This window comes from Gymnoscopelus braueri (assembly GCF_963280865.1).
Source record: "Gymnoscopelus braueri genome assembly, chromosome: 15".
In the NCBI taxonomy this organism is placed as follows: Eukaryota; Metazoa; Chordata; class Actinopteri; order Myctophiformes; family Myctophidae; genus Gymnoscopelus; species Gymnoscopelus braueri.
The window spans coordinates 23,942,344-23,965,186 of NC_137620.1; the positions used below are offsets into that span (position 1 = coordinate 23,942,344).

Sequence of the window (22,843 nt, forward strand, 5' to 3'; positions counted from 1 at the left end):
TACATCCGTAAACTTTTTCCACTCAAGAGACAAACTTGAAGACGATGGCAGCATCAACGATCATCCTGCGCCTAATGTGTCTACTTCTATGGGGAGGAGGTAAAATACAACAATAATGTTTTACCGTGACAAATGTCCATTCTTAAAATAATATGTATTTTTATATATATTTATATATTTCTGTTTCCAGTTTCTTTGGTTCAGTTATCAGTGGAAGAACAGCAGAAGAGTTTCATAATGGCTGATGTTGGAGACAACGCGACTTTGCACTGCTTCTATCAAGATGATCTACAACATTTTCAGTACACTACACTACCCTTGTACTGGTACAAGCAACATCTTGGCGCTAAACCTGAGCTGTTAGCCAAACAGCTGTCAGACAAAGCTCCTTCATCAGAGAACTTAAAGGACAATCCCCGTTTCTCCTTGGTCTCAGGAGAAGGAATTAATCATCTCAAAATCTCGGATGTGCAATTGTCAGACTCTGCTATGTATTACTGTGGGTTGAAAGTGTTTGAACTTCAATTCAAAGAAGGAATCATGCTCCATGTTAAAGGTTCCTCATCCAGCATCCAAGCGATTGTCCAGGAGCCACCAGAGAAGTCAGTCCATCCAGGAGACTTTGTGACTCTGAACTGTACCGTCCACACTGCTGGTACTTACTACTGTAATTCGGCCTCATGTGAAGAGGGTATAGTAGGTAATAACATTACTTAATCTTATTCTCATTATTACCTATGGAACTATTTAATCTATGGGTTTATGACTGTAATCTATACTTTTTGCTAATATCCATGGATTAGTGAGAGGCTTTATACTGGCTTTACAAATACATCACAAAAATATATAAAAAAGAGATATAAAAATAAATATTTTCACAGATTGGACAATTGTGCACTGCCTGGGTGTGGCACTGGTCATTTCCATCATCCTGGTTATTGTCTTGTCTTCCATCATCTACAAGTTGAAACGCGAAACACGTCTTCATAGTAGTGGTAAGTAACTTCCATGACAGGAATGCTAATCTTTTTCCAGAGTTAAAGTGTTGAGCAAATGCTATTTACTCATTGTCTTTGGGAACAAATAAAGTTATTTGTATGTGTAAACTAATTATCACCTAGCATTCATTGTTGCACTGTTATCCACCTGGCACGGCCATTATGTGATAATGTAAACGTATCTTTTAATTTTAGGACATTCGGTTGGTTCCACAGGGTGCCCTACAAACACAGTGGTAGGTTTTATTTATTTAATTATTGTCTCCGCCAGGCCAAAAGGCATGGCGAGAGTATGTTTTCGCCCCTGTCCGTCCGTCCGTGTGTCCGTCCGTGTGTCCGTGTGTGTCCGTGTGTGTGTCCGTCCGTCATTCTGTCATTTTGTGTACAGCTAATCTCCGGCACCGTTGGCTTGATCGCAGAGAAACTGTGCACACACACTCCCTGGATGCCAGAGCAGAACCTCTGCCCCAAATTTTTCACCTGGGCCTGTTATAGCGCCACCAGGAGGCCGCTTTTTGCAAAACACATATTTGGACAGTACTCCTACAGATTTTGGCCAAAAATCCCGCAAATCGGTACACAGTATCTCTATAGTCATTAAAAGAAACGACTAATTTCAGATTCTTCATATTCCATCCTGATTGGCAAAAATTGGCTTTCAAAGTTTGCAGGAGTACTCCGTTTCGAACAAAATGCCTCAAATCATGAACACAGCATGCAATTTCTGTGACATTTTGCACACACATTCCCATTAGGCCGAGGAAGAAATGCCATTTGAAAATGTTCAAATCAGCCTCATGGTGGCGCTGTAACAGGCCGATTCGTGTTTTTACCTATAACTGCACCAATCGGTGTAAAACTTTGTATGCACACTCTCTAGAGGCCAAGGAAAAACCTTTGCCCTGCCTTTTTCACATTTGCTTTTTATAGCGCCACCAGGAGGCAGACTTATGTAAAACACATTCTTTGATATTAAGCCTTCAAATGTTATCCAAATTTCACGCAAATCGGTACACATGATCTCTATAGTCACGTGATCAAGACGGATCTGTTTGATTTTTCATATTCCATCCTGATTGGCTAACATTGACATATCATGTTTGCAGAAGTGGCCCGTTTTGAACAAAATGCAGCAAATCATGAACGCAGCGTCCGATTGCGGTGAAACTTTGAATGCACATTTGCACTACGTTGAGGAACAAATGCCACCCTTTTAACATTGGCCTGTTATAGCGCCACCAGCAGGTCAAATTTAGCAAAACACATTTTTAGAGCAAAATGCTTCAAATCATGCATGCAGTGTCCGATTGCCATGCACGGCCTAGGAATAAATGGCACCCTTTTCACATTGGCCTATTATAGCGCCACTAGGAGGCCAAAATAACCTACCTGACCTGGCGGAGACCTGTGCTCCGAGGAGCACTTTTTCTAGTTTGACCTAATTTCACTTCTAAAGTTTTTGCACGGCCACAAAGTCCACAGTGGGGCCTTGTTGTCTCCGCCAGGCCGAAAGGCATGGCGAGAGAGTATATTTTACCCATAGAGTTAAAAATACTGTCCGTCCGTCCGTCCGTCCGTCCGTCCGTCCGTGTGTCCGTGTGTCCGTGTCGTGTGTCCGTGTGTCCATCTGTCTGCGAGCGGCTAATCTCCGAAACCGTTGGCCCGGTCGCTGCGAAACTGTGCACACACACTCCTTGGATGCCAATTCAGAAACTCTGCCCCAAATCTTTTACATGGCCGATTTGTGCAAAATCAATTTTTTGATATTACTCCTACAGATTTTATCCAAACATCACGCAAATCCGTACACAATATCTCTATAGTCATGTGATCAACACGGATCTGTCTGATTTTCCATATTCCATCCTGATTGGCTAAGGTTGGCTTCCAAAGTTTGCAGGATTGGTCCATTTTGAACTAAATGCCTCAAATCATGAACGCAGCATGCAATTTCCGTGAAATTTCACATGCACATTCCCACTAGGCAGAGGAAGAAATGCCACTTGGACATTTTCAAATCAGCCTCATGGTGGCGCTATAAAAGGCCAAATTGCGTTTTTAACTGTAACTGCACGATCTGCGTGAAACTTTGCACGCATACTCCCTAGAGGCCAAGGAAAAACATCTGCCCTGCATTTTTCACATTAGCCTTTTATTGCGCCACCAGGTGGCCGACTTATGTAAAATACATATTTTGAGATTAAGCCTTCAGATTTTATCCAAATTTCACGCAAATCCTTATTGGCAAATTCTGAACATTGCTGGCCCACAATAACCTACCTGACCTGGCGGAGACCTGTGCTCCGAGGAGCACTTTTTCTAGTTTCTATTGATTTTGTTTTTCTTCTTTGTTAAGTCACAGAATGAAGATAACCTCCATTATGCTGCTCTGAGTCTCAACAAGAAGAGACAATCAAGACCACAGAGGAACAACTTGGAGAACGAGACTGTGTATGCTGGAGTTAGAGTTACACAATAGCACTGATATCTATTATCCACTACTTACTATCTACACTATGGGGCTCATCACCCATACATGTATGACTTAGTTCACAAAAGCCTTTCCTATATAAAAATCTGACAAATGAAGATTAGTTTCTTCTCTGATAGCTTTACCTGTGATATTTTTATGTTTGCTATAATGCATGCAATACTTTAGTAATTAATAAATGGCTCCGTAAACCTTTAGATTTTTATTTGATTTTTGTGGTGGTGGTGGGGTGCTTATTAGTTCTGATCAAAAAATGTATTTACATTTTTTGTAACATACATTACATACACTATCACACACATATACCCTTGCACTAGCGTAATTATTTAAAAAAAAACATAATAATAATGATAAATAAATAAATAAATTTAAAATAAAATAAAAAAGAAATAACATTGTCCAAGTTCAAGTTCAAAGTCCAAGATTTTAGTCTGGTTTGCTGTCTGTATAAAGTCATTTGGATATATTCCAAGTACACAGAGTTTAGTACTTAGAGGAACTGTATTTTTAAAAATTCGGACAGACACTTTATGACTTTTATCAATTAAACATTTAGTACAGACATCTAGAATACTAGCGAACATATGATGGAGTTTGACAGGAGTTATATACATTCTCATATATTACATTATATCATCTCAATATTAAAGCATTAATTCAAGAATGTTATGTAAACACACCTACTGACACTCAGTTCAGAGCTGACTGATTTGTTTGCGCCTGATGCCATAATGACACAATGACACAATGACACATTGAGGATAGACACACTCCATATTTGGGCATAGCTGCATTGGGAACTCCTTATATGGTTATGGCTGAGTCATGGTGACATGAACGTGACGACGTGGTCCTCCCTTAAGCAAATTTTTATATAGGATTACGTAATATCAATTACCTCTTAGAGTGACTTACAAAAGAGCAAGGTCAGAGAAAGTGACTTTGACATTTGTCAAAGAACAACAGGTGGCCATGGTATTGGAGTTGAATTCTTTCAGTTTATTCATGTCCTATTCCTAAGGATTAGGGTCAGTGCACATCCACATCTCCAGCTGTAAGGCCAGAACCTCACCCACATGAGCACAGGGAGAATATGCAAAACCCACTCTGAAAGCTCCAGTCATGCTGGAAACAACAGGGATTACTCCTGAGACATTCTCTCTCTCTCTCTCTCTCTCTCTCACACACACACACACACACACACACACACACACACACACACACACACACACACACACACACACACACACACACACACACACACACACACACACACACACACACACACACACACACACACACACACACACACACAGAGAGAAAGAGAGAGTGTCAGAGGGAGAGAGAGAGAGGGAGAGAGGGAGAGAGAGAGAGAGGAAATAAAATATTCTGTCTGTATGACGCATCCCTATTGAACATGTAATGTGGTTGAGTTCAGTGCTGATGCATTGTGCTTTGTTTGTATCTAGATTGTATTAATCTTATTACAGGCTCAAGGAGATCATGATAGCTACAAAGAGACAGACAGCCGGAGAGAAGGAGAGAGAGGCAGACTTTGAACATTCTAGTATTATTATGGTGGAAGACAGGGCCTGGGTAGTAAATGTGCCACCCCACACCGCTCTTGATCGTAAATGTTGTTGCCGTTTACACCTTTCAAGCTCAACAAAGTCCCAGCCGAAGGTTTCTGTTCTCACCTCTCTGTGGTCACAGTTGTTTGTTTCCCTTGCTGGAAACTGGCGAAGCGAGGACAGGAAGACTGGTCTGCAGCCTCAAAGACACACAGTATCTTACAGCGTAGTAGAGACAATAGATGTTCCTAAGATGAAATGTGGCATTCACATTAGTGAGGTTGATATATCATGGTGAATGTGGCACACTGAAACATCTATTCAACAAGTCACTGACCATGCCAGTAGCTTGTTCATTACTAAATATTATGTCACACTGAATATCCAACCATGCAGGCAAAAAGCTGTAAGTGTTTCTGCACCGTGGTCATAGTGTTACATGCACCGTGGTTATAGAAATAATTAATTTTGACCCTAAAAAAGGAAATACTGCAAATTGAACACTCCTGACTCCTAGCCACTGTTGTGCGTCTTGTTTCTTTCTATAAGTCACAGTCCAACACCCAGTGAGCTGTGTGCAGATACAATGTCACAGTCCAACACCCACACAGTGTGAAGGTACTGCTGTGGTGTACAAAAAAAACAAAAAACAAAAAACAAAACAGTTTCCTCTAAGCACAACCGCAACTTTGAGCTACCTCGCCCAGATAGAGATGTCACCTATGCCTCTTAAACATGAGTGTCTACCCTTTAAGGAGCACTTCTTCCTTTTTTGTTGTTGTGATTAGTAGTTTATTAAATGTTTGACACTTTTTTGATAATACGATCAGTCCAACAAAGGCATCGGACATAATATAAATTACATATACAAGCATGACAAGAAACAAACCAAACCTGACACACAATACAGAAATAAAATAAATAAGAAATGAACAATAAAGGGAGAGGCTATGTCATAAATAGAACAAAGTAAGGACACGCAAGGATATGCTCCTCCTACATGAAAAAGCAAGGCCAGTGGTCTGTCATTCCCACTTCATATAAAAGTGGTTTATTCTGCCCTGTCATAGAGACCTGTTCTTTTGGCAGTTTGGACTCATTCCATGTACAGTATATGGAAGGATCTCCCTATAATGAATAAACGGATGCCAAAAGGGACATCCTGATCAGCAACTCTGAATACAATCATGGACTGCTGTCCAAAAGTCCTGTACCTTGGGGCAAGCCCACCTTCATCGGAGCACATCAACACACAGGGTCATCTTTAAGCTTCAGCCTATACAATTTAGAGGGTGCCCAGTACATTCTGTTAACAATTAAGCTTCACACATTTTCAAGAATGTTCAAGTCCTTACTAATGCTCATTATAAGATAAGATCAGATCATTTCTGTCTACTCAATCTGTGTCTCAGAGGAGGGCTGGGTACAGTTCAGAAACAGGAAGGGGACAAGACTTTCCAGGGAAAAGGGATGCTCTTTTGATGCTACAACATAATTTGAGGGCATATAACATTTGTATCTCTAAATCTAATAGGCAGATTGTCATAAAACTAATGCGCTCAGCAAGGACGAATCCTACTGATTTTCCTCTAGCACCACCCTTAGGCCAAACTTTTCACTTACACACAAGTTATCTCAAAGTCTCGCACTTGAGATATATGATCCTATGTTTAGGGATAGGGACAACAAATATGAAAACACGTATGGTCCTTCATTTAGAAATGTGCCCATTGAACTTGTGCCCATTGAACAAAGACACCTGAAGTAGAATTATATTTTGAACAAACCCAATTTTATTTTGTATTCAGAACACAAAGCCCACATATCTCTTGGGCAAGCAAGACTTGTTCAAGACTAGAAATGAACAAAATTATATTGAAGAATGCAGTGAGGCATCCTTATGTATTTATTTCCGCAACTTTTTTATTGTGATATAATTAGACTCATCATCACTTCACAGGCCGCATCTTGACAAAGTAAACAAAGGTACAAATAGCTATGAATAACAACATGATTCCACATCTACTAATGGACAGGATGACGAAGGTGTGTATCTGCGGTAACGTGGTGACAATGTCCACTTTGCTTCCATTGCCAAACAGTATCTCCCCACATGAGGCCACAGCGCAGTAGTACATCCCAGCATCAGTCCAGTTCAGCACCTTCCTCTGCAGATGGTAGACGCAGCTCGTTTTAGAGGTCTCCCCACATTGGTCCTTGAGCCCATCCGCGTGGATGATGACAGGGTGAGGACCGTGCCTTAACCAGTAGACACTGACGTGTCCTCCGTCACAGGTCTGATTGAATACTGTACAGTTCAGAGTCACGGATTCTCCAGGCTGGACCAACTCCACTGATGGCAGCTGGACGATTTTACTGGGGCTGGACTCTAAACCGCACAAAATGTATTGATCAGAGAGAATTCACTGACTGTTTTATTATAAACTACTGTAGTTGTGTGTTTGTGTGTGTATAAATATATCATGAAATAATTGAATTAATCGATTAAATAGATTTAAAAAAATATAATCAATTTAAATAAAATAATCGATTTGGGGGAAACATTTTACATAATTCTTTCAACCAAAAATCTAAAAATAGCAGATCTAAAAGCACAAAATGTGTCATAAAGTAGGCTACAAGTGGTTAATTAGACTCATCAATTTAGTCGATAATAAAAAATCTATTTCATTTGTTGATTATTATATTATGATAATTGCTGAGAACATAATCTATACTTGCAGCCCTATATATCACTTCAAGAGCCTTGCACAAATAAGAACACATTACCTTTGACACTGACAAAGACTCCCTCTCCAAACTCCACTACATTGGAGTGGGCACTGCCACAGTAATAGGTAGCCGAATCTGAGGGCTCAATGTCAGTGATGTGTAGATGATTGATGCCCGGTTCGTACTGCACCAAGAAGCGGGAGTTCTTCTTCACCTGGTGGTACGGTGTGGTCCTCTCATCGTACTTGTAGATGGTTGAAAGGAGCTGAGGTTTACCTCCCAATGTCTGCTGGTACCAGGAGAAATGCATCGCCACGTTGCTGTCATAGAAGCAATGTAAAGTGACATTGTCCCCGACGTTGGCACGCCTCACACCGCTGTCCTGTTTCACTGTTGAAGACTGGTTCATGCCTGAAACATGAGCTGAACAAAAGAGATGCCACCATTTAATATACTATATCATATTTGAAATTTTGCCTCATTTATACTTGGCGGCACGACTTTGACCGTCAAATCACCTTTTACATTAAAACTAGACTTACATATTCCACCGAGAACAACCATCACATACAGCTTTATTATCACTCCAGGTAGCTCAGTCAGTAGAGAGCTCATCTTTAAATCACGTTCTGGGTTTGATACCGGGCACCTCCAACTCAGCATATGAGTAGCGTAACTAAGACAGTACAGTAAAAACTGGGAGCTGATGGCAGATGTTGCGCTCCACCTAAGAAACCTATCTTCCCAGAGGTCTAGCGCGTTGTAAAGAGGTAGACACCCGTGTTGCTTGGCTGATACTAACAATGAGCCACAATGACCTACCTAATGTTTTTGTAATTCTCAGGAAATACAATGTCTTGAGTGGAAAGTGCTTACATTTGCAAAAAGCATAAAAAAATGTGGTTTCATGTGATTGGCTGGGAAGGTGAAGTGTTGACATTTCATTTTCACTTCCGCCTTGGCCTCCATATAACAAATACAAGCCCTAGAATTCCTAGCAGATTTATCACAATGCATCGCAACGCTGCATGTTGTGAGCTTGTAGATAGGCTATTTTCTGTGAAGAGATTTGGTATCGAGGGAAAGAATTATGGGGACTAATATAGTCCCTATAGGGGGCTTGGTGGAGATTTCAGCTATTTAAACAACAGACAAATTGTGCAATGAAATAATTTGTTACCCTTCAGGATCACGCTCTCCGCACGTTTGTTGTATTGGTAAAATTAAGAGCAGACAAGACTGTTAAAATTAAGTGTATTTATTAATCAAGCAGTAGGTTAAAAGTAATACAGATTGAATATAGAAATGTACTTAATAACAGAGATCTCTGGGCTCACACACTAGCTTTCCTTATCAGCAACAAGTTGCATCGAGGTCAGTTCACGAAGTCTGAGCCCTCCTATCTGTCCCTATAGAGCCCCTATATACTGAAATGTGGGGTGGTCTTCAGGTTGGGAGAGTGACTTTGTCTGCCCTGCGCCATCTGACTCAGCATTTCCCTTCAAACAATAGGGGAGGCCTTTCTCTCCAACCTGCAGTTTTCAAAGATTAGGGAAGGACAGAAAGGAACAGAAACCACAAATGCAGACACATGTACAGACAGATGACCTCTCATCACTCCAACGGCCGGGCCATCTGACAGTTTAACATTTAAAGTTACTTGATCATAATCTGTTATAATAGTTCTATATTTCTGGTAAGTTAAGTCACATACTGTACATGGGGCTTTCCACTGCCATTGTTCTGAGATAACCTTTTCATTAAATGGATTCAAGTGCATGACAATCATGAGCACACTTATTATATTTGTCTTAATGATTACATTGTTTGTTAATATATTCTTTTTAGTCTTTATTAGGATGAAACAATAGTAATTAATGCAATCGCATATTCTTATTAAAATACCAACTAGTAATATCTAAAGCTTTAAAGGATAGCAATTGCCATCAGACTCCAGACAACAAAGTATATAGGTTTAAATGAGAATGTACAAAAGAACGTAGAAGTTTCAAACACAAACATCCATAGGTCTGAAACTTACATGTCTTTGCCTTCCACGATCAATGTTAATTCCCAAAACTCAAATTGTCAAATGTGGGACCATTTTTCTCACTCTGTCCACTCCAGTCAAGTAATTCAGTATTGTGTATTTATACAAGAGTTAGACTTGACCCAACTTTCACACTCATCTTAACTTTCTCTTTTATTTCACGCGGCAATTCAGGCTTTCATGGCTGGACGTGCTTTTTGTGACTTCATGCACGTAGTACGTATAGTACATAGGACCACAATGGAAACAAGTCCCCGGGACTTTTTTGTCATCCTTTTGGCCTTAATGTCTGACTGTACCACGTGCTGTTTACATTTCTGACAAATAAAGTATTCAATTAATCAATCACAGTGGCATGAACTGTGATTGTGTTGAGGGGCCTACTGTCTAGCCTGGGTAAACCCCTCCCTCCGGAAAACTCATTTTAATTTGATGAAAATGAGTTTTCCGGAGGGAGGGGTTTACCCAGGCTACGTACTGTCTGCGTGGTCAAGAAACGTGGTGCTTATTAGTCCAGCGGTTTGTGACAGTAGCCACACACACACACACACACACACACACACACACACACACACACACACACACACACACACACACACACACACACACACACACACACACACACACACACACACACACAGACAGACAGACCGACAACCCTCCACCAGACCCACACCGTGAAGGTTTTGTGGAGTGTGTGTGAAAGGAGCCCCACAACGACAGTTTGAAACAGATCTAAAAATCCCCAACTCTGCCCCTAGTGTGGGTGTTTGTTGACTCATGACCTTCTTTGGGAAGCTTTGGTACACTGCTGAGACAAATCGTTCACTTGGTGACATGCTTTGTTGCGACTTTGACAAAGACCCATAGACCCCCTTATAAGGAAACATATAAGTTAACATAGCATTTCCTGTAGGAAGCAGTTCAGTGTCGGGTGTGAGCTGGAAATCCCCCTTAAAATCGATATTGAAAGTAAATGTACTATTGTTCTGTGTACACATTTATTTTTATACATTTTCAGATATGTTACATATTAGCATATATACTAATATAGAAATATGATCAATACGATATGAAAGTCCACTGAATAAAAATAAAACAATTCCAATTTACATTTTGGGAATTTTGCTTAACCAGAGCAACTTGCAATAAGCAAGGAAAATAATCACATACATGGAATGCATGGAAAAATTAATGCAAGGAAAATTTGTGAAGTTTGTGAAGAGATGCTTTACCTACAATTGTAAACCAGCTTGAGAACATACTTACATGTTGATGTTGTGAAGCATTGAAGCAAAAGGCACCCAAGTCAAGGTACATAATTGATGGTATGGCCACCAGTAAAGTGACATGCTACCAGCTACCAGTCCAGGGACTGCCTGTTACCAGGAAAAGGAGACGCTGGATGTAGCAAGTCGTTGCCACCAGCCACCTCTGTGGCTTGGGTTTCTCCAACACTCAGGGACACAGGTATACAGATGGTTCAAACAAATGTATTATAAAGAGTGGCAAAATGGTGCAAGCTAGCCAGCATATGGTGTCATGGCAGAGGCTCTCTCCTGAGTATGTGTGGGATGGCCGATTTATCGTGTGTTCATCGATTACATGAGAGCTGTGCAGGCTAGGTGTGACTGCTTAACTCAGCTATCACCACCACACTAGCTGAAACCTGCTGCTTGTGGAAGAACTTATGATCTGAAAGATATAACCTGGGGTATTGATGGCAGCTTGAGTCTTGACACTAGCACTAAACTAGCACCTAGTTGACCTAGTATGATATGTTACAGTACAGTAGCATATCTGTGTTAGGTGAGGTTGAGTGATGGTGGATACACCCCCTTCTCTCTCTCTCTACTCTTGAAAAACAGGAAGACTGAATCATCTTAAACAGAGTGGGTAGATAGGCCATCTGGTAATCAGAAGGTTACCAGTTCACCTCATGACTTGCCCAGTATACGTGTCGAAGAGTCCTTGAAGTGTCTTATCAAGCCCCCCTCCCTTTACCTATCAGTCCCTCTTAATGTAATCGATAGGACTGACCTAGCTATACTTCAGGCAGAATGAAACAAATGCAACCATAGAATATGATGCTGATATGAAAATCTCTGAAAGTATCACACATAATACGCTCAAGTTCTTAACTACTTAAACCCTATTTACTTTGTTGACCAGGGTCCCCTCTACACCAAATCTCTTTGCCGAAAATAGCCAATGAGCTTGTAGATTGACTATTTTCGTCGATTGTTCTCCCCAGAATATGGGACGCTAGGGTTCATGTGGTTAAAGGAGGTCACCTTGATTTCATTAAAAAAACTTCCAAACTTCCACTTCCAAAGGTGATAGGAATAAGTGATGAAACAAAAAATGTATGAGCAGACAAAATTGGAACTGGAACATTATCAAATTGAAGCTGATACATTTTCTTTTGGGGTACTCTCTCTCCTGGTTGGATAAAATTGGTATTCTGATCTGAACATGTTTACTAAAGAGCTGAACAAACACTATAGCAATCACTTTCAGAATATAGAGCAACTTATAGAGCTTCAACACCCCCATTAAGTTAGCCCCATCTTAACACAAAGAGGATGGAGGATATGTTACTGGAACAATAGTCAAATAAATCTATAGTCACATTGTCACTTAACCACCAAACAATGGACACACAGCACAAACAACATATGGCAAGCCTCATTATCTTCAACCATACTAAATATACTAAACCATATACAGGTGGTATCTGCATGGTACAGTAGTCATCCTGAAAACTCAAACCCAATAAAAATAGAATAGAATAGAACTCACCAGTCAGTACAAGTGCAGGTGACGATTCTGCTGAGAATGACATCTCTTCATGATGGCATCTTTCCAATCATAATAGTGAAACCTGTTTCAAAGGACACTTGTTATAAGTGTTGTTCATGCACCACATCCTTCTGTCTGTGAAACATTGATGCCGTAAACATCAGTAACCACACATGGCATGTTCCAAACCTTAACTGCATGAACCATAGCGTCCTTATTTTGGACATGTCATAATAGGCAATCATTAAGGGGGAAAATAGGTGCACATCCCGTGAAAATAGCCAATCTACATAAAAGGAGTGGACCAAGTGGACTCAACAAAGTTTATAGGGTGGTTCAGCAAGTGAATTAAAATGCTGTGTCTGCCATGACGCTGAATTACAAATGTTCTCTTTGCTTGGACCAAAGGTTAACAAATTAGTGTTTCTGGCCCTTGAACTGGTGAACAGATTCATGCTGACTGAACTATCCAGTGAGGCCATAGATGTCATTTTGTAATACGTAGGAGGGCAAAAAGAGTTCCTTCTAAAAAAGCATTGGATTTGATTTTTTTTTTTTTTAAGGCAATGATTTTAATATAGTTCTTGGTATAAATGAGCTAGAAGACTGCACTGGTTAACAACTTTGTGTGATCTTATGAATATGAACATAAATGTGTTCTATAGAGGCTATCATTTCACATGCAGTATACAGGTATGTATTAAGTTTTGTTTTCCAGGTAGGTCCTTCATGTGGTCATTGATAACCAACAATGGAAAAACAAACAGCCCGCCCCTTTCCAGTGAAGCCCCTGCTTTTGAAATGCATATTATTAAGCTCCATCAATGTGATTCATGCTCACAGACACAATGATGAGCTGCACCTTCATACCAGCTCTGCTTCTCTGTATCTTGAGTAAGTAGATCATCTTTGTACTGCTGCTAACTGCATCAATAACTTTCTTTTGCAGTAACACGGCAAGCCATTGATACTTGACATTTTTGTAGGGAGCAATATTATGTTTTATTTTCCTTTTGCAGTGATGCATATATTAAGGCTGCAAGTATTGATTAGTTTCTACGCAATTATTCTGTCGATTACTTTTTCGATTTGAAAAATAAAGAAGCCTGTGTTTCTTTTTTATACATCAACGAATCAAAGCGTAAGATTTCGATTTCTTTTTTATAATCGACTAAATCGATTAGTCTCTTTACAATTTTACAATTTAGGCATTTAGCAGACGCTCTTAATCCAGAACGTAAGCAGGTAACAGAGAGTAAGCAGGTAAATACGAGGTTATATATCAAATGCATAGAAATAGTAATCTACAGTTTAGTAGATCTAGGAGTCTTTAACCACATAAGCCCTATTTATACTTTGTTGTACAACGGTACAATAGCAAAAATAGCCTTTCAAAACATAGATACAAGCTTGCATGTCACTGTGAGCTTGTAGATTTTCTGTGTTTTTGCAACTATATATATATATATATATATGTATAATCAATTGAATCATTAATCAATTTGTTTGATTAACTATAGCACCCCTAATGCATGAGTCACTCAGGTGTTGTGCTGTGTGTTTTAGGCTGGATCCTTGTTTCAGCCGCTGAGACTAAGACTGTAGAGGTCCAGCCAGGTGAAGATGTCACCTTGCTCTGCTCCAAAATCTCCAGTCAGGACACTCACGCTTTCTGGTTCAAATTGGTCAACAACTCGGAGCCCCAATGCATCTCCTCCATTTATGGATCTGTTGGCGATGCTTCTTACTGCGAGAGTCTAAAAGCGAAAAGCCAATTTGAAACAAGTGCCAATCTCTCCTTTGTCATTCTGAAAATCAAGAACGTGAAATTGTCTGACTCTGCACTGTATATTTGTGGGATGTACGATAATCCTCATACAGTGATCGTGAATGTGACACTTTTAAAGGTTCAAGGTATGTAAGAGCAAGTCATAGTCTTGACCGTCTTCTGCTTCCATGAGAACAATACTGATTTATGAACATTAACAAACCTTAACGAGTAGGATCATTTCCCTTTTTATAATGTTTAATTTGTTTTATTTATTCCTTTGTAAACTCAAAACATTACAAAAAGTAACTTACATTTGGATAATGTTTTCATAATAATAATGTTGTGATTCTTTGCTTTAGGTAAAGTTGTAAATTTTCATTTATTATTGTTAAGGTAAAGACAAAGCTGCCAATGAAGTTGAAGATGACTTGTATCAGGGTAAGCCTGTCCTCTTCCTTTAATTAAAATTCTTAGTTCTTAATGTAAAGTATATGACAGTAGTACTGCTGAATGAGAATGAGATGTCAATCTTAGGTCAGTTCAGTGTATGAATAATGACTGCATCAATTTTCTAACGTGTGCCGACTCCGGGGCACACTGGTATGCTGTGAGAGGAGAGACAAGTCCAGGTGATTTTGCATATTATATACGACTACAGAAAGAACTATGAATATTTTTTCTATTTACTATATTAGTACTTTGTGCAGTGATTTCCCCAGAGGCAAATTCTGTACCCTGAAATATATATTTTTTAAACCAATTTCAACCTGGTGTCTGTATTTTGGGCAACATTTTCAAAAATAGTGGAAATAGTTTATCTACAAGCTCATGTTTTCTGTCGCAACACTATAGATCTGCTATTTACACTATGAATACAGGCGTGCCTTGACATTTTGACTTCTCCATTGATGTGCATTGGGCACAAAAATGTTTAAAACCACTGACCTTCATCATTACTACTTTACTGCTTTGGGTATAGTCATTGGCATTGATAACTGTAACAGTTATCCATTAGGCATCAGATAAAGGTTATGTGCGGGTAGCTCAATCAGTGGAGCAGAACTTTCAATTGCAAGGTTCTGCGTTCAATACCGGGCATCACCAACTCTGCGTGCGAGTAGCACGGCTTGGGTAACTAATACAGGATAAGTAGGCTACTGGGAGCTGATGCCATGCTCCACCTCAGCAATCTATCTCCTGGTCTAGTGCCTTGTAAAGGCCTTGTTGCTCGGGTGATACTGAGAATGAGCCCCTTCGTCGTAACTTGAAAGTGTGTCAAAGTTAAGAATTCTTCTCAAGAGACTTTTGGAATCTCCTGCTTGATTCTTGGTACTGTGAATGTGATCCTTATTGTGATTGTACATTTATTATTGTTAAGGAAAAGACAAAGCTGATAATGGAGTTGATAATAAAGTGGACAAGTATCAGGGTAAGCCTGACCTCTTCCTCTTATAAAGGTTTTAGTTCTTAATATGTTTTAACCCATTAAAACCGGGAAAGCATCTGTGTAATTTTTTATGTTATAGCGTTGGCTAATCAAAAACAGCAGATATACAAGCTCGCAGTGCGTCACTTCGTGCCGCACTGCGAGCTTGTACATCTGCTGTTTTCGATTTTTTTTTTTTATCTTGAAAATTTTTTGAATAATTTAGATATTTTTTTAACATAAATCTTCTCTTCTGGGGGGCCCTGGTGGGTCCACGGCCAAATATATATCAATTTGAGGAAAAAGTTGGGAACTACTGATTTAGAAGGCATTAGTAGAATCGGCCTCAGTGCCTCGGTCAAGTGTAGGATGGCTGACCTATGATGACCATATAGTTACATGTCAGTTTAGTGTTAGTTCAGCGTATGAACAATGAGTGAACGTACATCACTACTACTCTGGGACGTGATTTATGGTCTGTGGTCTTGACATTTATCTACAGCTTGAGAGTATAGTGTGTCTAATGTATGGATCCTTCTCCTAGCAGAGCCTTTTGGAATCTCCAGCATGATCTTGGGTGCTGTAATTGTGATCCTTATTGTGGTCATCATGGGCCTGGCTGTCAAAATCAGACGTCTTTCAGGTACTCACTGTAGGTTATCTCCTCTCATTTGAAAAGATCATTCATATTTTATGATGTTATTATTATACTGTATATCGTCACTGTTGGGCCGAAACCTTGTATCTCCATACTTCATCTATTTATGTTTTTTCATGAATGAATGCCCTATTTTATACATAAATATTACAGTGTCGCGCATAAGTAGCTAAAATAACCGCCACAAGCTCACAATGCATTGCGATGTGAAGTGTTGTGAGACCGTAGATCTGTTATTTTAGCAGTTTAAAAAATCTGAAACAATTTTGGGGTGTAAATTAAATTGTGGCCGATAATGACATCTGAATCCTGAAAAGTAACAGTTTTGGACATAATGAGGTTTCCACCCAACAGAGACGATATTGTGTATTATTAGTTGTGTATCCTCTTCACAGCATTGCAATAATGTTATGTCACCACCATATTTCTGAGAAAATGTTATTCAATTTACTGTAGCTTAATATTGACAAATCATTGTATTTCTGACATTTTACTTCACTCTCATCTCTCTCTAGCCATTAATGATCAACCGCAGCCACAAAGCAATGAGGTGAGTGACATTTTAAGATTATTTCTTTATCAAATAAAAATACCTCTGAAGTCCTTTCAAAAGGCAACAATCAAACTAAATGTAGACTTAACCTTTGCTTAGATGGTAAAAAAAAACTAAAAGAAATGTGAAATGTGCGATTGTGCTAAAATACTATACTATACTATACTATTCTACAGAACCCGGACACGTCTGATCTGAATTACGCTGCGCTGAGTTTCCATCAAAAGAAGAAGAGGAGCAGGAGGCCCCAGACAGAGCTGGGACACAATGTTGTTTATGCAGCTACCAGATAGGGTGAAAGAAATAGACCAGTGTCCATTGCTTTTTTGAAATGTCTGCTTTGTGTGTGTGTGTGTGTGTGTGTGTGTGTGTGTGTGTGTGTGTGTGTGTGTGTGTGTGTGTGTGTGTGTGTGTGTGTGTGTGTGTGCGCGCGCGTGCGCGCGTGCATGCGCGCGTGCGTGTGTGTGTGTGTGTGTGTGTGTGTGTGTATGTGCGTGTGTGTGTGTGTTAAGCATTTCCTTATCACCCAAAAAATTATAATAATGATAAACAGACGAAGTTAGGTGAAATGCACATCCTTTGTTATTGTCAAGATATGGGCCATCCCCACATTCCTAATCGACATCCTCCATCTTTCAGTGGGGCCAATTGGAAAGGAGAGGGGAAAAACTCAAATGAATTAAATATATATTTTAATTTCAATTTCAATTCAAATTCAATTGAATTGCACTGAGTTTCCATCAAAAGAAGAAGAGGAGCAGGAGGCCCCAGACAGAGCTGGGACACAATGTTGTTTATGCAGCTACCAGATAGGGTGAAAGAAATAGACCAGTGTCCATTGCTTTTTTGAAATGTCTGCTTTGTGTGTGTGTGTGTGTGTGTGTGTGTGTGTGTGTGTGTGTGTGTGTGTGTGTATGTGCGTGTGTGTGTGTTAAGCATTTCCTTATCACCCAAAAAATTATAATAATGATAAACAGACAAAGTTAGGTGAAATGCACATCCTTTGTTATTGTCAAGATATGGGCCATCCCCACATTCCTAATCGACATCCTCCATCTTTCAGTGGGGCCAATAGAGCGTCGCAGTTCCCGCCCACTTCCTGTTTTTTTTGGTGCCGGAAGAAAAAACTCAATGCATTTTTCCATTGACATTTCCAAAAATATTTATATCTATTAATTTAAGCCTCGAATCAAGCCATCATGACATGACATGAATCATGACCATAAACGTTTGATTCTGTGATATTTTTTTTTGTTGAAAACGGCAAAACAAAGGGTATTTATTAAATATAGTATATCATATAATTAAATATAAAATAAAAAAAAATCACAGAAAAAAACGTTTTATGGTCATCTCGTGATGGCTTGATTCGAGGCTTAAATTAATAGATATAAATATTTTTGGAAATGTCAATGGAAAAATGCATTGAGTTTTTTCTTCCGGCACCAAAAAAAACAGGAAGTGGGCGGGAACTGCGACGCTCTATTGGAAAGGAGAGGGGAAAAACTCAAATGAATTAAATATATATTTTAATTTCAATTTCAATTCAAATTAAATTTTATTGTGCCAGTTTAACCACTTTCAACCTGGCGTCCCTATTACGGGCATGTCATTATAAGGCTGTGACATATCCATAGTTACTGTTGTCTTGAAAAACGTTTAAATAAATGTATGGTAAGCATGTAAATGTCTATTGATTCATAAAAGTGGAGCGGATCATTTTTGAGGGGCGAAGCAATATGAAAATGTTTTCAAATGCTCATTTGCCTACTTTTGGGGCATTATTCAGCTCTCTTCCTGACAAGCTAGCATGATGTGGACACAACATGATGCCTTAGGTTGTTTAGTTTCATATGATATGAAGAACTTATGATACTGGCATTTTATGAGCCCGGTAGATTATCTGAAATAGAGTAATGTCAGCCGTGGGTCTCTGGGCAGAGAAATTGAATATTCAGTTATGTGCATAATCAACTGAATTATGAACCATTGTTTTTTCACCATCGAATGGGCCCTTTATATGTACAGAGGGAGTGGGTCCTCTTCACGTAGACTCTGGGGATACCAAATTCTGGTCTGGCTCATGGACTACATTACTTAATAGCTGTGGGTCAGCTGTGGGCTCCTCAGGTGGCAAGCAATAACTTGATGAGTTCCCACAACTTCATGAGTGGTGGTAGTGGTGGTAGTGGTGGGGGGGGGGCTCCACCACTGGATTCTCATCATTTTAAAAATAAAAAACTACAAACGAAACATATTCCTGTTCAACGTTACTGACATGGTCTGTCAGCCCCAGTTCACTCCTGTCTGTTCTGAATATGTCACCACACAAAGTTCTTTTAAATGGGAATGCAGCTGAATTTCACTCTTAAAAGGTCTATCTATAACTTAAGGTCATATCCCAATGCGAAGTTAATAAACATTCATGTGTCATTGACACAAATGTGTTAGCATTTTTTTTATACCAGGATCATTTCTACAGTGTTTGATTTGATTGATTGATTGAATTTATTTGGTGACAAAAGTAGGCTACATATTCTGGGATGAGGTAGCAGCACTATAAAATTAAACTCCTTGTTTGCAGTATTATTCACTATGCAGATATAAGATAATTGGTTACTTGTTCACGTTTGTAAAGATACTTTTTTCTTGACCACAAATGTTAAGACTGTTATTTACAGTAGATACCATGATGTTTAGACAGATGCAAGGTTTGACATTTACCCGGTATCCTAACGCTCTCAGACTTAAATCTCACACTTAAAATTTTCAATTTTCTAAATTGTAATTGTGACTTGTGAGGCATTACCCTTAAAGACTATACAGTGTGGGGCGAGCAAAGCCGTGGCTCTGCACTAGATAGTATTGGAGCAATAAGCCATTCAGCCAAGCCACACAATGTACTAGAACACACATTTCTTGTCCTTTCATGGACCTGACCAACACATTTAGTTAGTTATACCCAAAATGTTTATAACAAATTATGACTATTAAAATTAAAATAACACTGTCTGTCAGTTATGTAACATAGGAGATTTAAATAGGATTAAATCTGATTTAGGCAATTGTTTGGCCTAAATCACAAAACCATGTGACTTAGGCAAAGAAAATTGCTTATTTTGGCCTAAGTCACACTAGGGAGATAGGCCATTATATTAAAAGGGGAGGGAACAGTATGATCCTTTTCAATTAGGAGATAGGCAATTTTACCAGAGGTGGCCAGTGTCATGAGGAGCTGACTTAGGCAAAAAATATAATTTTCCTCAAAAAATGACTTAAGCCATTAGTTTAGCAAGGTGACGTTTTATTTCCTGAATGGAACGCCAAGTAGGACAGCCATGTTGGGTTCTACCCTGTGCTTTATATCAGATGATGTCTTCTTCACCCTTGATTGTAGCGCTACAGATATACCATATGTACCAACATATACAGTTGTGATTCATCTTACATTATACTACTTTAGAATAGTGAAAATTGTATGTTATTCCAGTTAGACTGCTGCTTGTTGAGATATTGATGGGACCATTGGCCAAAGAACAGTGCACATGGTCCCCCTGCTGGCCATTATGGGCAACTACGGGGACGACATTTCATAAAATGAGACTAAATAGCTTCTATAAACTGATACAATATTGTTCATTTGTTTTTAATTGCAACCACTTAATTCAAGGTCAACTAATCTCAGACTGTACCACCATTACCTATTAATGACCAGACACTGTCTTCAGGGTCCCCACACATTTTTAGCAATGAATTTCCAAAACTTTTCCAAAACTTTTCCAGAATATTTAGCCCAATTTCCAGGCCTATATAACAATCATTCAGCGCAATAATGTGTCTCTTACTCCTATGTACAATGCCCAAAGATAGGCAGTGTAGCAAAAATAAAGCATAGAATATAGAATGGTACAATTCCATTTAAAATTTCGTGCAAAATTAGGGCATAGCTCACTGAAATACAAGACTCATTATGGCATCCGTATGACTTATTTTTTTAAATAATATTGCCTTGCATTTGCCCCATTTATGAATTTAAAAGTAATGAAGGATGCAAGGATGTTTTAAATTACACTTTTGTTGTAGGTTTTCCTATGTTTTTCCTATTAAGTTTTCAACAAGAGGATACTGTCAGACACGAGAAGGGATGAACATAATTATGTAAAACAAATCAAGAGTGGTAAACTTAAAAGTGCCATTTATTTTAGGAACAGTACAGTATCCGGCTAAGATTTGTGGCATAACTTGCAGCCAGCTCTATTCGGGTCCTCTTCTCACTTTACCCAGTCTTTAAACTTTTCATTTGTAAGCCACAAATTATTAAACAAACATTTCCCTGGCATTGTGGATCATACTACTAGTTCAACCGATATATTTTAACTGCGTTCGTTTACGCTTCACCGACTATTCACATGTTGCTCTCAATTGTTTGTTGGGACAGCAAACACACAACCTGCACAAGTTGCCAGGTTGGTGTCACGTGACAAACAAACAGCTCTACAAGCTAACTACTCATCACGCTGCAGCACGTTGTGAGCTTGTAGCTCTGTTATTTTTTATCACGTGACCAACCTGGCACCCTATGCAGTGCAACCTAACAATTGAGACATACATTAGGCTGCCATCACACAGCCCGTTCGGCGAAAAACTACTTATGTTACATATTTTGTGTAATGTTATACATGTTTATGAAAATGTTTTGTGTTAACAAAATCAATAGCCAAAAACAATGCATAGCCAAATATTTTTCCAGGACCCTTGATAAATTCCAGGACCTTTGATCAATTCCAAACCTTTTCCAGTACTGGATTTTTTAATTTCAAAATATTTCCAGGAATTTCATGACCGTGGGGACCCTGTGTCTTAATGTCCAACAAAGATCATCTCTATACAGACGGTGCCAACTTTATCCTGTTAAGGAATGGTTGGTATCCTAAGTGTTTGACAGCTGTCGAGTTTATGCCAAGGCAGACTGAAGCTGTTTTAGCCCATGATGCAGAACTAGACGTTTGTTTTGCAGTTCCAGAAAATTTGGCGGAGAAGCCTTATACATTTTACTCATTTTCCTTACTCTTGTGATTAGGGACATTTCCATCCTGGAAAATTCCATTAAGATCAAATGCAATTCTCAGAACAATAATTGCTTGAACATGCGGTCTTACCTAAGACAGAGGTTGGCTAGAGGATATCTTAATTTACAGTACAGTCCTTTATGACAGTTCAATAGGGTATATAATAGTATTTAACCACATGAACCCTACAGTAACAGTCCTTTTCAGGGAATGTCAATAGGCTAACATCTGGAGAACGGAAAATAATTTACATTAAGATAGCAAGAACTCTGCTTTTCTTTTCATTTAACGTGTGCCACCATTTAGTCACCCATTTCCTTTCAAAGTTACCCATACAAAGTTAATATTTCTCAAGTAAGAAGCCATATCCATTTAAAATATTTTTATTTTTGCAAGATGTATAATTGTGGCCTACAAAAACGATTGCGCTTCTGTATGTTTATGTAACTCAACCTACTGTCATGATAAAAACAAACAAAATTGGAAACACTTCAATCTATCAATCTAGATCTGTATTACACCCTGAGATTTCCTAAAACATACATGACTTGTGTACACATTAGTCCCAAGACAATGATATCTAATCCCCTTTTTAATGCCAGTCCAACCCACAAGCTTCCCATTCAACAAGTGCAAACGTCAAGGGCCAGTCACAACAAGCAGCACTATAACAAAATTGCTTAGTTGATGATAGCAGCGAACACACCACAAGTATAACAAA

General features: G+C 39.1%; 2 protein-coding genes and 1 long non-coding RNA gene across 3 annotated transcripts; 2 read left to right on the forward strand and 1 right to left on the reverse strand.

Moving 5' to 3' along the window:
* Positions 1-469: 469 nt before the first annotated feature.
* On the forward strand, positions 470-3,503 carry LOC308101720. The gene is made up of 4 exons (XR_013934542.1): positions 470-700; positions 882-995; positions 1,215-1,234; positions 3,355-3,503. It is a non-coding gene; the product is annotated as an uncharacterized lncRNA (long non-coding RNA).
* A 681-nt stretch (positions 3,504-4,184) lies between these two features.
* Positions 4,185-8,476, reverse strand: LOC308101436 (uncharacterized protein; the record flags this gene model as incomplete). The annotated part of the gene is made up of 5 exons (XM_080450855.1): positions 8,336-8,476; positions 7,851-8,216; positions 7,087-7,449; positions 5,187-5,253; positions 4,185-4,209 (listed from the first exon to the last, which is right to left on the reverse strand). The coding sequence occupies exons 1-5, from the start codon at positions 8,454-8,456 to the stop codon at positions 4,185-4,187; spliced, it is 942 nt and encodes a 313-aa protein (XP_080306981.1). The 5' UTR covers positions 8,457-8,476.
* A 5,017-nt stretch (positions 8,477-13,493) lies between these two features.
* On the forward strand, positions 13,494-17,688 carry LOC308102050 (uncharacterized protein; the record flags this gene model as incomplete). The annotated part of the gene is made up of 7 exons (XM_080451642.1): positions 13,494-13,539; positions 14,212-14,559; positions 14,810-14,854; positions 15,795-15,845; positions 16,390-16,485; positions 17,016-17,050; positions 17,230-17,688. 7 exons carry the CDS (start codon positions 13,494-13,496, stop codon positions 17,344-17,346), a joined length of 738 nt encoding a protein of 245 aa, XP_080307768.1. The 3' UTR covers positions 17,347-17,688.
* Between the last annotated feature and the right edge of the window lie 5,155 nt (positions 17,689-22,843).